This window comes from Mauremys mutica, unplaced genomic scaffold, assembly GCF_020497125.1.
Source record: "Mauremys mutica isolate MM-2020 ecotype Southern unplaced genomic scaffold, ASM2049712v1 000992F_np12_obj, whole genome shotgun sequence".
Classification (NCBI taxonomy): Eukaryota; Metazoa; Chordata; order Testudines; family Geoemydidae; genus Mauremys; species Mauremys mutica.
The window spans coordinates 162-18,985 of NW_025423088.1; the positions used below are offsets into that span (position 1 = coordinate 162).

Below are 18,824 nucleotides of genomic sequence, written 5' to 3' on the forward strand. Positions count from 1 at the left end.
AAAGCCAAAAAATGGGGGAGGAATTTGCAAAAAATTTTGAAATTTTGAAGTTTTCCATTTTTCAGTGTTCAAAATGGGACTTGTAATTTGTTTGAAAAATATCATGAAATAACTTGAAAAAAATTCACATTTCTGTTTCCCTTTTTTTCTAAAATGTAATAAAATAAACGTCCATTTCCACCACCACCCCATTTGTTCCTTTTATTCCACTCTGTCTGGAACTCTTCAAAAGTCCCCCATTTTAGAAAAATTGTCAAAAAGAAAAAGGAAAAACTAGGAGAAAAAACCTGGAAATTATTCATGTGATTGTATCAGTGGCAAAAAGGAGTAAATGGGGAAACAAAGGAATAAAAAAAACATTTAAAATTTTGAAAAAAATGTTCAGTTTTTTACAACCAAAATGAAAACTTCAATTTGAAATGAAAATAAACATTTTGTTCATTCTGAAATTTCCTGTCAAAAAACTGATTTTTATTTATTTATTTATTTGCAAAAGACAGTTTCCCAGGGGAAAAAGAAGTGTTTTCTACTAAATCCCATTTTGCCACACAACATTTTTTTGATTGAAAAATTTCGACCAGCTCTAGCTGAAAGACTAAGGGAGAAACTACTGTTAGCTAAACAAATTACATTCACATTATCAATGGAAATATTTGGATTATTAAAACTCTTTCCTTAATGCTCCATTTTCCCGTTTATACTCGATTAAAGCAGAACTTACAAGGAGAATAAATAAGCAATAATCTTCCATGGAAGGGAAGATGTTGCTCACTGTTCTTCTTCCGTTAGACTAAGCAGAGTATCAATAACGTCCCAGTGCACATTTTGCCTCTGAGTAAGAACGGCACCTACCAGTAGTTCCTGGCTTGTATTTTCCCCACTCGATTTATACGACAGAATCTCGTCTCTCTCTTTTTTCAAACTCTCCAAATGTCTCTGAATTTGTTCCTAACAAAAGAAAAACAGGTTTAGTTTTGGTTGGCTTTGGAGGGTTTTTCCCCCCATTTTATTTATATTTTCAAGAATCTCAAATACATAATAAAATGAGTGAGTGCTCTAACCACATGACTATACAGACCTTCTCACGCTCACGGTCTCTCTCTCTCCCACAAATGACTCTAGGGCCTGGTCTACACGAGGAGGTTATGTCGAATTTAGCAGCATTAGATCGAATTAACCATGCACCCGTCCACACAACGAAGCTATTTAGTTCGACATACAGGTCTCTTTAGTTCGATTTCTGTACTCCTCTCCGACGAGGAGAGTAACGCTAAATTTGACATGGCCATGTCGAATTAGGGTAGGTGTGGATGGAATTCGATGCCAATAGCTCTGGGAGCTATCCCACAGTGCACCACTCTGACGCTCTGGACAGCAGTCCGAGCTCGGATGCTCTGACCAGCCACATAGGAAAAGCCCCGGGAAAATTTGAATTCCTTTTCCTGTCTGGCCAGTTTGAATCTCATTTCCTCTTTGGACATCATGGCGAGCTCAGCAGCACTGGCAGCGATGCAGAGCTCTCCAGCAGAGGTGTGCATGCAATCTCAGAATAGAAAGAGGGTCAGCATGGACTGACCGGGAAGTCTTGGATCTGATCGCTGTGTGGGGCGATGAGTCTGTGCTTTCGGAGCTGCGCTCCAAAAAATGGAATGCGAAGATCTCCAAAGCCGTGAGAGACAGAGGATACAGCCGGGATGCAACGCAGTGCCGCGTGAAAATCAAGGACCTGAGACAAGGCTACCAGAAGACCAAAGCGGCAAACGGACGCTCCGGATCCCTGCCCCAGACATGTCGCTTCTACGAGGCACTGCATTCCATTCTAGGTGCGGCCACCACCACTACCCCACCACTGACCGTGGACTCTGAGGATGGGATAGTGTCGACGGACAGTTCCTCGGAGATGTTCGTGGACGGGGAAGATGAGGAAGGAGATGAGGAGGGCGAGGCAGTTGACAGTGCTTACAACGCTGATTTCCCAGACAGCCAGGATCTCTTCATCACCCTCACAGAGATCCCCTACCAACCCTCCCCAGCCGTTAACCCGGACCCTGAATCAGGAGAAGGATCAGTCGGTAAGTGCTTTAAACATGTAAACATTTATTTTTAACAGAACAGGAATATTAACTATCTGAAAAGACGGTCAATATGAATGGGGATAGAACAGAAATCCTCTTGGGAGATCTTCACGAAGGTCTCCTGGAGGTAATCGAAAAGCCTCCGCACGAGGTTCCTGGGGAGAGCGGCCTTATTGCGTCCTCTGTGGTAGCACACTTTTCCGCGCCAGGCTATCAGCAGGTAATCTGGTATCATTGCCTCACAGAGCATGGCGGCATAGGGCCCTGGTTTTTGCTGGCTTTCATGCAGCATGCGGTCTTTATCTGTCTCACTGATCCTCAGCAGGTCTCGCTCATGGTGACCTGCTTTGAATTAGGGGAATGTTAGTATTGGGACTGCTTGCCTGTTCCTTTACATAACTATAACCGGCGGTTTACAGCCATGTGGTGGAGGCGGTAGAGGAGCAGCATACAGGGATCTTTCCTGGGGACAGCCACGAGGGGGTGGGACAGGGGCAGAGTTCATGCTTTCCGGATTGCCGGCAGCAGGAACTGGCCAACGCTAGGAGCATTGCTTTGACCGTGAAAGGAGGGCACTGCTATAAATTAAGTTTTAAGCAGCCAAAAGTCTACGGCTTACCATGTCTGCCTGCTACATGAATTCTGCTGTCCTGCCCCGCTTGTCTGATCTCCACTGCAAGACCCCAGGCACTGAATGCGAAGGCCGAAAATTCAAACTTGTCCTGAGTGCGCATGAGATAGGTGCTGTGCATGGTCTTGTTCACAGAGACAGACTAGACTATGTTCATTGTTCGCAAAAATGTATCTTTGTAAGGAATTCACTCCCTTTTTCCCATCACACAGCTGCGACTGTCTCCCAACCTACCCCGGCATCCCCCTCACAGAGGCTGGCACAGATTAGGCGGCGAAAGAAAAGGACACGGGACGAGATGTTCTCGGAACTTATGGGCTGCTCCCGAGCCGAGGCGGCCCAGCAGACCCAGTGGAGGGAGAACATGTTGCAGTACCAGCGCTCACACAGCGAACGGGAGGAGAGGTGGCGGCAGGAAGACCAGCAGGCAACTCAAACGCTGCTTGGACTAATGAGGGAGCAGACGGACATGCTCCGGCACCTTGTGGAGGTCCGGAGGCAGGAGGACAGAGCCCCACTGCAGTCTATGTCTAACTGCCCTCCCCCGCCACAAAGTCCCATACCCCCCTCACCCAAAGTACCAAGAAGGAGGGGCGGCAGGGGCCGTAAAAACTGTCACTCCACCCCTGCAGAGTGCTCAATTACAGGAAGGCTCTCATTCCCAAAATTTTGATAAGTCCTTTCCTTCCCGCCTCACCCAAGCCCCCATCCCAGTTTCATCCCCTAACTGTCTAGTTGATAATAAAAAATACTTTTCTGTTAATTACTGTTTCCCTCCTGTTCTTTTAGAGGAGACTGTGTTTCAAGGGGGGAAGGGGGTTGGTAATTGGACAGGTCAGTCACCTTTACCAGGGTACAGACACGGGGGCAGGTTCAGCAGCAGGTCACACACACACAGTGCAGTCACTAGGCACCCTGGTCAGTCTGGGAGGTGGTTTTCATGTTTTGTTTTGGGGGGGGGGAGGCTATGTGACTTTGTGGCGGGGGAAGGCGGTTAGAGATCTTATGCAGCGGTCCTTATCCTGGATCACAGAGCCACGCAGCAGGGGATCTGTAACCGTCCTCCCCCGCCACAAAGTCACATAGCCCCCCCACACAGAGTCCCAAAAAGGAGAGGTGGCAGGCTCCGTTGAAACAACCAGTCTGCCACTGCGGACCGCTCTAGGAGCAGGAGCCTGTCATTCCTCGAGTTTAAAAGCGGTCTTTACATCACTACACACCCTACCCACCACAGTCTGCATCCCAGTTTCAACCCTTTACCGCGAAATCAGTAATAAAGAGAACGGTGTTAATTAACAAATTTCCATGTATTTTATTTTTAAACGTGTGTTGGAAGGGGGTGAACGGGGTATGTAACTGCAGAGGATAGTCAACATTAACTGGGTAAAGAAACGGAGGCAGGTTCAGCTTCTCTGTAAACAAACTTAACAGTCACAGGTTACCCTGCTCCCTGAGGAACCTAGCTTTCAAAGCCTCCCGGATGCACAGCGCTTCCCACTGGGCTCTTCTAATCGCATGGCTGCCTGGCTGGGCGTAATCAGCAGCCAGGCTATTTGCCTCAACCTCCCATCCTGCCATAAAGGTCTCCCCCTTGCTCTCACAGAGATTGTGGAGCACACGGCAAGCTGCAATAACAATGGGGATATTGGTTTCGCTGAGATCCGAGCGAGTCAGTAAGCTCCGCCATCTCCCCTTGAGACGTCCGAAAGCACACTCCACCGCCATTCTACACTTGCTCAGCCGGTAGTTGAAGAGTTCCTTGTCATTGTCCAAGGCGCCAGTGTAGGGCTTCATGAGCCAGGGCATTAGCGGGTAGGCTGGGTCCCCGAGGATCACTGTAGGCATCTCCACATCCCCAACAGTTATTTTGTGGTCCGGGAAGAAAATACCTTCCTGCAGGCGTGTAAACAGACCAGAGTTCCTGAACACATGCGCATCATGAACCTTGCCCGGCCACCCGACGTTGATGTTGGTAAAACGTCCCCTATGGTCCACCAGTGCTTGCAGCACCATTGAAAAGTAGCCCTTTCGGTTAATATACTGGCTGGCCTGGTGGGCCGGTCCCAGGATAGGAATGTGAGTTCCATCTATAGCCCCAACGCAGTTTGGAAATCCCATCGCGGCGAAGCCATCTATGATGACCTGGACGTTTCCCAGGGTCACTACCTTTGAGAGCAGTAGCTCGACAATTGCGTGGGCTACTTGCATCACAGCAACCCCCACGGTAGATTTGCCCACACCAAAGTGGTTCGCTACTGACCAGTAGCTGTCTGGCGTTGCAAGTTTCCAGAGGACTATGGCCACTCGCTTCTGCGCAGTCAGGGCTGCTCGCATGCGGGTGTCATGGCGCTTCAGGGCAGGGGACAGCAACTCACACAGTTCAAGGAAAGTTCCCTTACACATCCTAAAGTTTCACAGCCACTGTGATTCATCCCAGACCTGCAGCACTATGCGGTCCCACCAGTCCGTGCTTGTTTCCCGGGCCCAGAATCGCCGTTCCACAGCATGAACATGACCCATTGCCACCATGATCTCCACGGCGCGGCGTACCGTGCTTTGTGAGAGGTCTGTGCCACTCTCAGACTTCATGTCCTCACCGCGCTGCCGTAGCCTCCTCGCCTGATTTCTCAGCATCTGACTGTGAAAAAGGTGGACGATAAGGTGCGAGGAGTTGACAACGGCCATAAGTGCAGCGATGATCGCAGCGGGCTCCATGCTCTCAGTGCTGTGGCGTCCGCGCTGTCACTCACCAGAAAAGCGCGCAAACTGATTGCCCGTCGGCGGGAGTGACGGTTGAATGACGACAGTTACCCAAAACCACCCTCGACACATTTTTTCCCCCAGCAGGCATTGGGGGCTCTACCCAGAATTCCAATGGGCAGCGGGGACTGCGGGAACTGTGGGATAGCTGCCCACAGTGCACCGCTTCCAATATCGATGCTTGCCCCATTAGTGTGGACTCACAAAGTCGAATTACTGTCCTAAGTGTTGATACACACGTTCGGCTTTGTAATATCGGTTCCACAAATTCGATTTAAGTAGAATCGAACTACTCTGGTAGTGTAGACATACCCTAAGTATTTATCCCCAGTGGAACAGCACCAACAGGAATATCCCATCGAGAGGTGGCAGGTCCCTGTTCAAATCCCTTCTCCTCACCAGGTGGAAGAGGGACTTGAACCCATGGCCTCCCATGTCCCCAGTGAGTGCTCTAAACACTGGGCTAAAGGGAGAGCTTTGTGTGTGTGTGAACTCACCTGAGGGGCCTCAGGCCACCTACCAGGCCAGGCCCCACACAGGAGTTAGGTGGCCTAAGGCTGATCTTCCCTGGGGCTCAGGTGGGAGATGGGCATCGGGATGCAGTGCGCATGGGCAGAAGCAGAAACACAGCTGCTGAGGGAACTAGTTACTGAACACACAGATGCCGAGGGAGTTTAGGCTCAGCAGGAGCCTCCAGGGCTCAGCAGGAGTTTTGTGAATTGCAGTGGAGGCTCCAATTGGGGTTTAGGCACCTAAGTAAATACTGTGAATCTAGGCCTCCCGAACAGGGAAACTGAGCTAAGGACGGGGCTTGATTGAGGCTTCACTTCCTCAGTGCACAGGTGTTCACACTCCGCTCATGCTCACTGCGATTTTTCTGAGCCGTCTCCGAACCACATTCTCATCCAGGGCATATTTTGATATATCACTGGCCTTGGCATTTCTAAGTGGGCCTGAAAAACAATCTTCCCCCCTCCCCCTACACATAACCAATTCCTGACCCCCCCCCCACTAAACACTGGGATTGCCAGAGAATGTCGGGGAGAGTCAGTGAGATGAGTCACTGGGACACCGTCCAAACAGATCTAACCCAGTGACACACAGACACTGGCGGCATGTGGCAGGTTTAATTCTTCTTTACCCCCCACTCCCTACCCAAAAAGGGCAGCCGAGCTGTTTGAGCCCTGCAGCCACAGTGATTACGGTACATCAGTTAGATTTTCAAGACTCCCTACTAGAAAAGGTATTTAATGTGGCTCGGGTTTTACTATGGAGGGGGACCAGAGGGAGCAAGGGGGGTGTTGCTTGGCTGAGGAGGAAAAGATGGCAAGGAACGGACATAATTCTTCCCCAGTTCCCGAAGCCGGCGGGTTCTCCTCCCTGACCCTCCCCCTCCTTCCCCCCGGATAACAGGACCCTGGATCTTCATTTTGAAAATATGGGCGCCCTGCCCCTGCCACCGCAGATTTCAAGCAATCTGCTGAAATGGGCCAGGCCCCCAGCCAATGTCCATCCTGTATGAGAAGCAAACCCTGCTCCCCCCACCCTGCAAGGATTAAAAGGAAACTGTGTGAGCTGGAACGGGTGGCGTTTCCTGCCCCCGTGGGGATTTTTCCCTGCACAGGGGATGCCCTCGCTCTAGGGTGCACAAGTCATACCCTGCTTTACACATCCTGGTGCTATTACAGCCGTACAGCCCTGCTGGCGTGGGTGTAGTTACACCTCTATAACGGTGTATCGCCTAGTCCTGTATGGAAAGGGAAACAGGCCTTCCTGGCATCAGGCACCTTTATACCAGCACAACTTGTATCCGCACTGGGGGGGGGGGTTTGCTGACATAACTCTTTTATTAAAAAAAGTATATATATATCCCCCCCCCCGCCTCCCCAGCACAGATCAGTACCAAAACTATATGCAGAGCAGGCCTTAAAAACGTGTCTCCTCAACATCTTCCTGTATAAAATCCCTTGTTTCTCTACCTTGTGATTGTAGGAAGCTAGTTTTAGGACCTTGCTGAGTTTCTATTCTCAGATGGCTCTGGTCTGATTGTTCCAGCCTGTCTGGCCTGGGATGCGGCCCACATGCAAACAGGACTAATTCTTACCTGGTAATCCTGGGCCGCCTCCTCGATAGGAAGCACGGGGTGGTCTTTGTGGCTGCGGGACTCTCTGCACACCAGGCAGATCGGGGTTTGATCCACTTCACAGAAGAGTTGCAAAAGCGCCTCATGTTTTTCACACGCTCTCTCCCCCCTTGGCGCTGGGAATTTTTTGGCTATTTCAACGACATTCCTCAGCTCCCGGTTGGGCTGGAATTCTCCTTCCCGGAAGGGTTCTCTGCACTGAGGGCAGCGATACCGGGGGGAGGGGTCGGACTCCTGGCAGTACTGAGTGATGCAGGCTCGGCAGAAGTTGTGTCCACACTTGAGAATCACCGGGTCGTTAAAATAAGCCAGGCAAATGGAACAGATCACAGCCTCTTGCAGCTCTTGTATCCCCCGTTTTGCGGCCATGGCACACTACGGGAAGAGAAAAATAAGTTTCACTTTCACTTCGCTCAGCAATGTGTCTATCCCGGATTGAATCTGGTCTCCGCCCTTCCTGCAGCAGCTGCCTCCTTGCTGATCTGATGTGAATGTGTTCGCTGGGCCTGGGATCCTTCAGATCTGGAAAGGAGAAAATATAAGGAGATAGGAGAGAGAGAGAGAGAGAGAGAGAGAGAGAGATAAAATAATGACTATATTGAACTCCTACATCTGTACAGATTAAACTTGAAACAAATATTTCCCCCTGCTGTCCTAAACAGGATTAAGTCAAGCCACTGAAGAGATATAACCATTTTCCAAATAAAAGAGACGATCATAAAATCCCTCATTCCACGCCCACAAAAACTTTGTAGAGGCCAACAGTCTTGGCAGAATTATGCCCAAACTATGCCATTATGCGGTACTTTCCTTCAGCTATCAGTTAGAAATTATTTTTAATAAATTCAAAACAGGATCTGATGGGAATTAGAAATAGATCAGAGTCGCAATGTTAGTTTGATTGGGACTGGAACTTCGCCAACGTTCTGGTGCTCTCAGTCTAATCAGATCCATTTCTAATACAAATAATAACAGATGTGATTATTACTGTATGTTGCAACATTTAAAAACTTCCTTTGAGTTATCTAAATAATTAAATTAACAATCCAACAACTAACATAGTGAAGATCATGTAAATGGAGTGAGATTGGCAGCTAAAATAAGGAAAGAACAAGTTAGGAATTACTTAGGCCTGGTCTACACTAGAATTTACTGTTGTATAGCTTGTTACTCCAGGGTGTGAAAAATCCATATCCCTGAGAGATGTAGCTATACCGACCTAACCCCCAGACCCCATCTACACTGGCCACCATGCCTGTTCCACGCACCAGGCGATCCCCCGCTTGGAGCAATACCGAGCTGCTGGACCACATCAGCATTTGGGGAGAGGAGGCTGTCCGGTCCCAGCTGCGCTCCAGGAATTATGATGCCTACGGACGGATTTCATGATGCTGACAGAAAGGGGCCATGACGGGGACACTGCAGTGCAGGGTAAAAGTGAAGGAGCTGTCACCTTCATTAACATCCAGTGACTATCAGCTACTTCTCCCGCCTCTCACACAAACAGGCCTGGAACAGTTTATTTTGGGGGAGGGGGGCAGGGATTGTTAGGAAGTTGGGGAGCCTCCCCCATGCAAACCCTGAGCCTCTTCCGTTCAGTCAGACACATCTCCCTGTTCCCATGTGTCCCTGGAGTTCTTCAACCCACCCCCCTGTGGCCCTGGAGCCCCTGCCCCCACCCCATGTGACCCTGCACCCCCACTTCCATTCAGTCCCTGGCTCAGCGCTGTCACTGCACTAGTGACTAGTCACTGCTGAGGATGGTGCAGAGAGCTCACATCACATGGCGGCTCCATGCACCAAACACTCACACTTAGATACACTGGAATTGTTGGATCTGCTGGGTCTGTGGAGAGAGGGAAATGCAGTTCCAGCCCCGCTCCAGCTGTTAAACAGGGAAACTGTAACCTACCTGTTTAACAGGGTGAGATCCCTTGAGGAGATCTACTGGGTAGGGGAGAGGGGAATTTATGTCGGGGTCACTGTTGCAAAGTAGATGCACAATTAGCCCCTCCACACCCAGACGTGGCTGGAATTGGGGGTGGTCGTTTAGGGGACCCCACCGCCAGAGTCAGAGTCCAGGGAGGGTGAATTGTCAGGCCGGCTGCTTTGCAAAAGGCCACGTGCCCTGGGATAGGTCGGGGGAATCTGAATCACGGGAGGAGAAAGCAGGCTGGGTTTTCCCGCGGGCTCTGAAGCATTTTTGCAGCTGGTTAGTGCTAGTGTTAACCCTCCTCCAGGGAAACCCCAGTGGTGTTCGTTACAGAAAGGGGAAATTGGTTAGCTGACTAGCGAACTGATTTCAGCAGCGAAGGCGAAAAGAGCTGCCGGGATTCCAGCTGGAGATATTGACAAGCAAGTGGAGAGAAGATATAGTTGCTGTGCTCTTGACTCAGCCGAATGTAGAGATTTTGGTGAACAAAGACGGTCACTGAGCCTCAGGTGAACTGAACTCTTGAGTTTCTTCTCGCTGTGTTTCTGTGCGGACTGAGCGGCTGAGACTGAATTTTTCTTTATCTTCAGTTTTATATTAACAGAAATAATGTAGGTGGTTTATAAAGTATCCAGGTCATAGGCACCGACTTCCCCTCTGGTCGGTGGGTGCTCCACCCCCCCCCTCCGCCTCTGCCCCCACTCCACCACCTTCACCAAGTCCCCATCCTGCCTCTTCCCACCCCTGCTCTGCCCCGCTCCCATTCTGCCTTTTACCTCAAGCCCCCGGCCCTGCCCTGCCTCCTCCCCTGAGCGCACCATGTCCCTGCTGCTCCCTTTCCCTGCCGGGGAATCCTGAAGTTTTTGAACACAGCAAAACAGCTATTTTGCGGTGGGCCGAGGCGCTGGGAAGGAGGGGGAGCAGTTGGTCAGCGGTGCCGCCAGTGTACAGGATGCGCTGGAGGGAGGGGAGAGATTGGCTGCTGGTGGGTGCTGAGCACCCGCTAATTTTTCCCCGTAGTTGGCACCTAGGAGCCAGGTTACGTTGTAGAAATTAAGTTATTATTTTTATTTTTGTGTTTTCTATCATTATCAGGCTTTATAAAGTTGATACTGTTAGGGATAAATAAGTAAGGAATGTTAGTACTGTTTAATATGTTCAATTAGTTGTTTTAATAATGTATTTCTGAGGTAATGTTAAGTGAATCACTGGCTTTAATAGACTCTAATATGGAGTCTATGAACTATGACCCCTGGACTCCATCTCTGTAAGTGAACTTGTTTACAGCTTAGACACTGGAGTCGTCTGGCTCAAACCGGACAGAACCAGCTTTTCCCGCCAGAGCCAGCCCCCAACATTCCGTCCCCTCAGAACGTTTCCCGCCAAAAAGGCTGGATAAGAGCTTGCCCAGCGCCTGCGCGGGGCCGCCCATTCCAGCCCTCACAAAGGTCATAGAATCATAGAATTCAAGATCAGAAGGGACCATTATGATCATCTAGTCTGACCTCCTGCAAGATGCAGGCCACATAAGCCGATCCACCCACTCCTGAACTAATTCTCTCCCTTGACTCTGCTGTTGAATGCTCCAAATCATGATTTAGAGACTTCAAGTAGCAGATAATCCACCAGCAAGCGACCCCTGCCCCATGCTTCGGAGGAAGGCAAAAAACCTCCAGGGCCACTGCCAATCTACCCTGGAGGAAAATTCCTTCCCGACCCCAAATATAGCGATCAGCTGAACCCCGAGCATGCGGGCAAGACTCTCCAGCCAGACCCTCTGGAAAAGGCTAACAATATCCCAACATTGACCCTTTGTACTAATTACCACGTTATTGACCTATTGACTAAACCCGTTATCCTATCATACCATCCCCTCCATAAACTTATCCAGCTTAATCTTAAAGTCATGGAGGTCCTTCGCCCCCACTGTTTCCCTCGGTAGGCTGTTCCAGAATTGCACTCCTCTGATGGTTAGAAACCTTCGTCTAATTTCAAGCCTAAATTTCCTAACTGACAATTTATATCCGTTTGTCCTCGTGTCCACATTAGCACTGAGCTGAAATAATTCCTCTCCTTCCCTGGTATTTATCCCTCTGATATATTTAAAGAGTGCAATCATATCTCCTCTTGTCTTTCTTTTGGTTAAGGAAAACAAACCGAGCTCCTCAAGTCTCCTTTCATACGACAGGCCTTCCATTCCTCGGATCATTCTAGTGGCCCTTCTTTGTACCCGTTCCAGCTTGAATTCATCCTTCTTAAACATGGGAGACCAAAACTGCACACAATACTCCAAATGAGGTCTCACCAATGCCTTATATAACGGGACTAGCACCTCCTTATCTCTACTAGAAATACCTCGCCTAATGCATCCCAAGACCGCATTAGCTTTTTTAACGGCCACATCACATTGCCTACTCATAGTCATCCTACGATCAACCAGGACTCCTAGGTCCTTCTCCTCCTCCGTTACTTCCAACTGGTGCGTCCCCAGCTTATAACTAAAATTCTTGTTAGTCATCCCTAAATGCATAACCTCACACTTCTCATTATTGAATTTCATCCTGTTACTAATACTCCAGTTTACAAGGTCATCCAAATCTCCCTGGAGGATATCCCGATCCTTTTCCGAATTGGCAATACCTCCCAACTTGGTGTCATCCACAAACTTTATCAGCCCACTCCTACTTTTGGTTCCGAGGTCAGCGATAAATAGATTAAATAAAATCGGACCCAAAACCGAACCTTGAGGAACTCCACGGGTAACCCCCCTCCAACCCGACAGATCACCCTTCAATACGACCCTCTGCAGTCTCCCCTTTAACCAGCTCCTTATCCACCTCTGGATTTTCATTTCGATCCCCATCTTTTCCAATTTAACCAGTAATTCCTCATGCGGTACCGTATCAAATGCCTTACTGAAATCAAGATATATTAGATCCACCGCATTTCCCTTGTCTAAAAAATCTGTTACTTTCTCAAAGAAGGAGATGAGGTTGGTTTGACACGATCTACCTTTCGTATAACCATGCTGTAATTTGTCCCAGTTGCCATCGGCCTCAAGGTCCGTAACCACTCTCTCCTTTATAATTTTTTCCATGACTTTGCATACTACAGATGTTAAACTAACAGGCCTGTAGTTACCCGGGTCACATTTTTTCCCCTTTTTGAATATAGGAACTACATTAGCTAATCTCCAGTCGAATGGTACAACCCCCGAGTTTAGAGATTTATTAAAAATCATCGCTAACGGGCTTGCAATTTCACTCGCCAATTCCCTTAATATTCTAGGATGAAGATTATCCGGGCCCCCCAATTTACTTCCGTTAAGCTGTTCAAGTTTGGCTTCTACCTCAGATACTGTAATGTCTACCCCCATATCTTCATTCCCATCAGTCCCTCTACCACTATTCCTTAGCCCTTCATTAGCCTCATTAAAGACCGAGGCAAAATATTCGTTTAGATATTGTGCCATGCCAAGATTATCCCTAATCTCCACTCCATCTAAAGTTTTAAGCGGTCCCACTTCTTCCTTCTTGGTTTTCTTCCTATTTATATGGCTAAAAAACCTTTTGCTATTGGTTTTAATCCCCTTCACTAGGTCCATCTCCACCACCCTGCTCTTTGCCTTTCTCACTGCTTCCCTACACCCTCTGACCTCAATAAGGGAGGTTTCTTTGCTGATCCCTCCCATTTTCCAGTACTTGTACACTTTCTGTTTTTTCTTAATCACCCCTCTGAGACGCTTGCTCATCCAGCTCGGTCTAAAACTGCTACCTACGAACCGTTTTCCCTTTCTCGGGATACAGGCCTCTGACAGCTCCTGCAACTTCAACCTGAAGTAACCCCAGGCGTCTTCCGCCTTTAGATCCCTAAATATGTTAGTCCAGTCCACTTCCCTAACTAGTCGCCTTAATTTAGTAAAGTTAGCCCTTTTGAAATCGTAAACCTTAGTCTCAGATGCAATTTTGTTTATCCTTCCATTTATTTTGAACCGAATTAGCTCATGATCACTCGAGCCAAGGTTGTCCCCTACAACTATTTCCTCAACAAGGTCCTCGTTACTCACCAAAATCAGATCTAAAATGGCATCCCCCCTCGTCGATTCATCAACTACTTGATGAAGGAATTCATCAGCTATCACGTCTAGGAAAAGCTGAGCCCTATTATTATTACTAGCATTTGTTCCCAATCTATATCCGGGAAGTTAAAGTCTCCCATGATCACACAGTTCCTATTAGTATTTACCTCCTTAAAAACATTAAACAGCTCTCTATCCATATCCAGGCTAGATCCAGGCGGTCTATAGCACACCCCAATCACTATCCCAGAGGACGCTCTAGTAGTTTTCTTCCCCAATGTCACCATTCCCCAAACAGACTCCGTATTATCCATTGCATTGTTAGTTATTTTGTTACATTTCACCTCATTATTGACATACAATGCTACTCCCCCACCTTTACCTTTGTTTCGGTCTTTCCTAAACAGCACATACCCTCTAGTGAGTCATTTGTGCTGACAGCCGCAGAGGGCACCAGAGACCTTCCTTTTCCAGCACCACCGGCAGGGTGCACCTTGGGCCTCATCTTAGTGAAATCCAGGCTTTTCCCATTCTCCAATTTCCACCAGAATCAACAGGGAGATTTCCTGGGATTTGGGAATGGATCGGAGGTGGCTTTCAAAAGCTGTTGTGTTGCAGACAGAGACTGAAAGGCCATCTGGTTGGTCCCCTCCCAGAGCCAGGGATAGAACCCAGGAGTCCTGGCTCCCAGCCCCCCCTCACTCTATCCAGATAACAGGGAGGGCTGCCCCTTGAAGGCGAGCCAGCCTGCCCTGTTCTCATGTACTTTATCATCCTAACATCTCAAGCTAGTAAACACACCAAAATGTGGCCTACTGAAAACAGCTATGTAATTAGAACAAAGTCATGGGCATGAAGTAAAAGCATAAAAATGATGCATTAGAGGCCCAGTTTAATAATCTACTTCTAGCAGAGACCACTACAGGGAGAGAGAGCTCAGTGGTTTGAGCATTGGCCTGCTAAACCCAGAGGTGAGTTCAATCCTTGAGAGGGCCACTTAGGGATCTGGGGTAAAAATCTGTCTGGGGATTGGTCCTGCTTTGAGCAGGGGGTTGGACTAGATACCTCCTGAGGTCCCTTCCAACCCTGATATTCTATGATTTAAGGAAAGTGGCTCTGAAAAAATGAAGCATATGCCAAAACTCGAGCATGCTCTGGGCTTTTGCAGGTCACAAAACTATCCCTCTTGCAGGTGTATTATCTGCGCACACGCTCAGCTTTAAGATGCTAAACAGAGCTATGAGTCCACTAGAAATAGTCACGCTCTCCTCGCAAATATCATAAATATTGTCTGATACTGGAAAGGAGAGTAAAAGGCATTCACTCGGGTTTACGCAAGTTCTCTGGGTTGTCACCTCTTACTTTGATGAATACTGCACACAGAGAACAGTAAACATAAGGAATCAAGCGACACGGACAGCAAAACACACATGACAAGACGAAGGGAAGGAAAACATCAAGTGGTTGGTGATGGGTATTTTAAATGAGTGTTTAGGACCCACGCTGTGTAAATACAACAGAGCCCTGTAGAAAGAAACAGGCTAGTTTCAGAGAGAGAGAGAGAGAGAGAGAGAGAGAAAGGAAGAGGAAGAAGCAGCAGCCCTGGAGCACTTGACACTGGGCTTTGGAGTTTGCAGACAGATCCCTGCTTCAAAGAGCTTGCAGATAAGGCCTTCCTCCTCCAAGTATCAGGGGGTAGCTGGCAGGGCCGGCTTTATGCCCCGCGGGGCCCGATTCCAATACCCGGCAGCAGTCCGGGCCTTCAGCGGCACTTCGCGGCAGGGGGTTCACTCCGGGTCTTGTGCAGCATTGGACACCCCCCGCCGCTGAAATACTGCCGAAGACCCCCAGAGCAGACCCCCCACCTCTGAAATGCCACTGAAGACCCCCAGAGTGGGGCCCTCTTAGGCGCGGGGCCCGATACCGGGGAATCGGTTGAATCGGCTTAAAGCCGGCCCTGGTAGCTGGGTCAGTCTGCATCCAACAACAACAAAACACCTAAGCACCACAACTAGTGCTTGGTACCTCGGAGTCAATGGGAGCCCTCGGAAGAGCTGGAACTACACCAGATCGCAAAGATGTGGCCGTAATGGTTTCCAATACCTCTCCCCAAACAAATTCTAAAACTTCGTGGCCATCACTTGTCTGGAACCCAACTCTAATTGAAAGGCCGAACAAATAAACAGCACCCGCGGTAAAGTTCCTCCACTTGTAACAATTTCCCATGTATTCATTAGTAACGCCAGATCTTTTTTTAAAAAATCATGAGGATCACAGTTTTCAGCATCTGCAACACACCACAAGATTTCTGTTGTTCAAAGAATGCTTTTCTCTCTTACCTTAAGCCAGGAACACGTCCTGTGGAAACCGGGTTTGAGATGTAACTGTCTCAATGTCAGGAGCTAGGCCTCGCCACGCGATCCCACAAAGGCCAGTGCACGGGAGCCCTCCACAGGCAGAGCTGTTGGCGGGATCAGGATCTAGGACAGAGTCAATAGCGTGAAAGCAGCTTCTTAAAGTGACACCAAGCAAAATACAATCACAGGTTTCTGCTAACCGTGGCTTGCTGAGCTTTATCCATCAGATCACTCCCACGTAGCCACATCCCCCCCCATGCCCCAAAACGCCAGCAACTCTCACCCCCTGCAAAGCCTGCGCCCCCCGCAGCCTGCTCTTGTCTGGCCTAGCCTGGGGCTGGGACACCCCCAAACTCCCCAACCCCCCTCACCTTCTCCCTATTTCTCCCATCACTTCTTCTTCCACCTCTGCTCCAGGGTCCATGTCAGTGGCACCTAATCAGTGGGCCCAGCCTGCATTCCCTCTTCGTCCCATCGCCCCCCCCGCCCCATCATGTTCTACTGCAGGGGGCTCAAATTCCACCCGTAGCCCGCGAGCCTCCCCAATGTGGCCTGTGGGACTCCAGCTGTTTTGGGGCCAAGTGGCCCCCCCCGCTGTCCCCCCAGTGCTCTCCCCCGCCCCCGGGGGCCCCAGCTCCATGCGTCTGCTGGCCCCTCCCTGAGGCCCCAGGATGAGGCACCCCAAGTGCCCCTGCACCCAGTGGGAAGCTGCAGGGCTGTGCCTGGGGGCAGCAGCACATGGAGGCCCCCTGCCCCGCCTTGGAGCCCCAGGTAAGCGCTGCCCCCCAACCCCCTCCCAGAGCCTGCACCCCCACCCCACATACCCCCTCCCACCCCCCAACCCCCTCCCAGAGCCTGCACCCCCACCCCACATACCCCCTCCCACCCCCCAACCCCCTCCCAGAGCCTGCACCCCCATCCCTTCCCCACATACCCGCTCCCACCCCCAAACCCCTCCCAGAGCCTGCACCCCCACCCCACATACCCCCTCCCACCCCCCAACCCCCTCCCAGAGCCTGCACCCCCATCCCTTCCCCACATACCCCCTCCCACCCCCACACTCCCTCCCAGAGCCTGCACCCCCACCCCACATACCCGCTCCCACCCCCAACCCCCTCCCAGAGCCTGCACCCCCATCCCTTCCCCACATACCCCCTCCCACCCCCACACTCCCTCCCAGAGCCTGCACCCCCACCCCACATACCCGCTCACGATTTGCTTCCTCCTGGCTAATATGACAAATTGACCTATTGGATGAGTGAGGCGCGCACTTTCACTTTTTTGAGTGTGAATATGTGAAAAGGGGAGGTAAGGTTTGTGGGTACAGCGCACTCCCCTGACCCCAAGGTGGTAACCAGAGTGGCCCCATTCATTTTTTCCACTGGCTTCCTCCATGATTATTTCCAATGACTTGGCTGCCTACACACCTGTCACTGGTCCGGGGATGGTTGTGCCCCTGTCACTGGTCCAGGAATGGTTGCAAATCTGGAGAGATGGGGTTTGTGGTCGAAAACGCTCATGATTTGCTTCCTCCTGGCTAATGTGCCAAATTGACCTATTGGATGATTGAGGCACGCGCTTCCTGTCATTTGTGTGTGAATACATGAAAAGGGGAGGAAAGTTTTGTGGGTACAGAGCACGCCCCAGACCCCAAGGTGATAACCAGAGTGGCCCCATTCATTTTTTCCACTGGCTTCCTCCTTGATTATTTCCAGTGACTTGGCTGCCTATGCACCTGTCACTGGTCCAGGGATGGTTATGCATGTGTCACTGGTCCAGGGATGGTTGTGCACCTGTCACTGGTCCAGGGATGGTTGCAAATCTGGAGGGATGGGGTTTGTCGTCGAAAACGCTCACGATCTGCTTCCTCCTGGCTAACGTGCCAAATTGACCTATTACAGGGGTCTGGGGGGTTCTGCGTTTTCATTTAATTTTAAATGAAGCTTCTTAAGCATTTAAAAACCTTATTTTCTTCATATACAACAATAGTTTAGTTATATATTATAGCCATAAAAAGAGACCTTCTAAAAATATTAAAATGTATTACTGGCATGCGAAACCTTGAATCAGAGAGACTAAATGAAGACTCGGCACAGCTCTTCTGAAAGGTTGCCGAACCCTGATCTATTGGATGCTTGAGGCATGCTCTTTCACTTTTTTGTGTGTGAATATATGAAAAGGGAGGTAAGGTTTGGGGGTACAGAGCACTCCCCTGACCCCAAGATAATAACCAGAGTGGCCCCATTCATTTTTTTCAATGGCTTCCTCCTTGATTATTTCCAATGACTTGGCTGCCTACGCACCTGTCACTGGTCCGGGGATGGTTGTGCATGTGTCACTGGTCCAGGGTTGGTTGTGCCCCTGTCACTGGTCCAGGGTTGGCTGTGCACCTGTCACTGGTCCAAGGATGGTTGCAAATCTGGAGGGATGGGGTTTGTGGTCGAAAACGCTCACGATTTGCTTCCTCCTGGCTAATGTGCCAAATTGACCTATTGGATGATTGAGGTGCGCACTTCCACTCATTTGTATGTGAATACGTGAAAAGGGGAGGTAAGGTTTGTGAGTACAGAGCACACAGGGGGAATAGCAGGGGTGGGGAGGCCACACATGATGGCAGCCCCCCACCCCGGTGTGACGAGCTGGGAATGTTCTTAATGTTTTCTCTGAATACTCTGTTTGTGCCTCAGTGTCTCCTATGCAGTTCTAAAGTATCTAGGTGGTGGATCAGGGTATGTGATTGCTACAGAGCAAAGGGCCAGTGCATCTAAATGCCTGGCACTCTGTCTCCTAGCAACTGATGGCCTGGGTCCTCCTCTGCAAAGGTGCCAGCTGAAGGTGTTGGAGACA

General features: G+C 49.7%; 1 protein-coding gene across 1 annotated transcript; it reads right to left on the minus strand.

The window, feature by feature from the left end:
• Positions 1-2,358: 2,358 nt before the first annotated feature.
• Positions 2,359-16,513, minus strand: LOC123357715 (E3 ubiquitin-protein ligase TRIM52-like). The gene is made up of 4 exons (XM_045000750.1): positions 16,349-16,513; positions 15,960-16,100; positions 7,571-8,131; positions 2,359-2,420 (listed from the first exon to the last, which is right to left on the minus strand). The coding sequence occupies exons 3-4, from the start codon at positions 7,976-7,978 to the stop codon at positions 2,394-2,396; spliced, it is 435 nt and encodes a 144-aa protein (XP_044856685.1). The 5' UTR covers positions 7,979-8,131; positions 15,960-16,100; positions 16,349-16,513; the 3' UTR covers positions 2,359-2,393.
• Between the last annotated feature and the right edge of the window lie 2,311 nt (positions 16,514-18,824).

What these genes read in the sequence shown, in the direction of transcription:
- LOC123357715 (XM_045000750.1), bottom strand. Translation starts at nt 7,978, where the DNA reads ATGGCCGCAAAACGGGGGATACAAGAGCTGCAAGAGGCTGTGATCTGT. An exon ending in AGGCGGCCCAGGATTACCAG is followed by an intron (nt 2,421 to 7,570) that starts GTAAGAATTAGT and finishes CCTAATTCAAAG; the next exon opens with CAGGTCACCATGAGCGAGAC.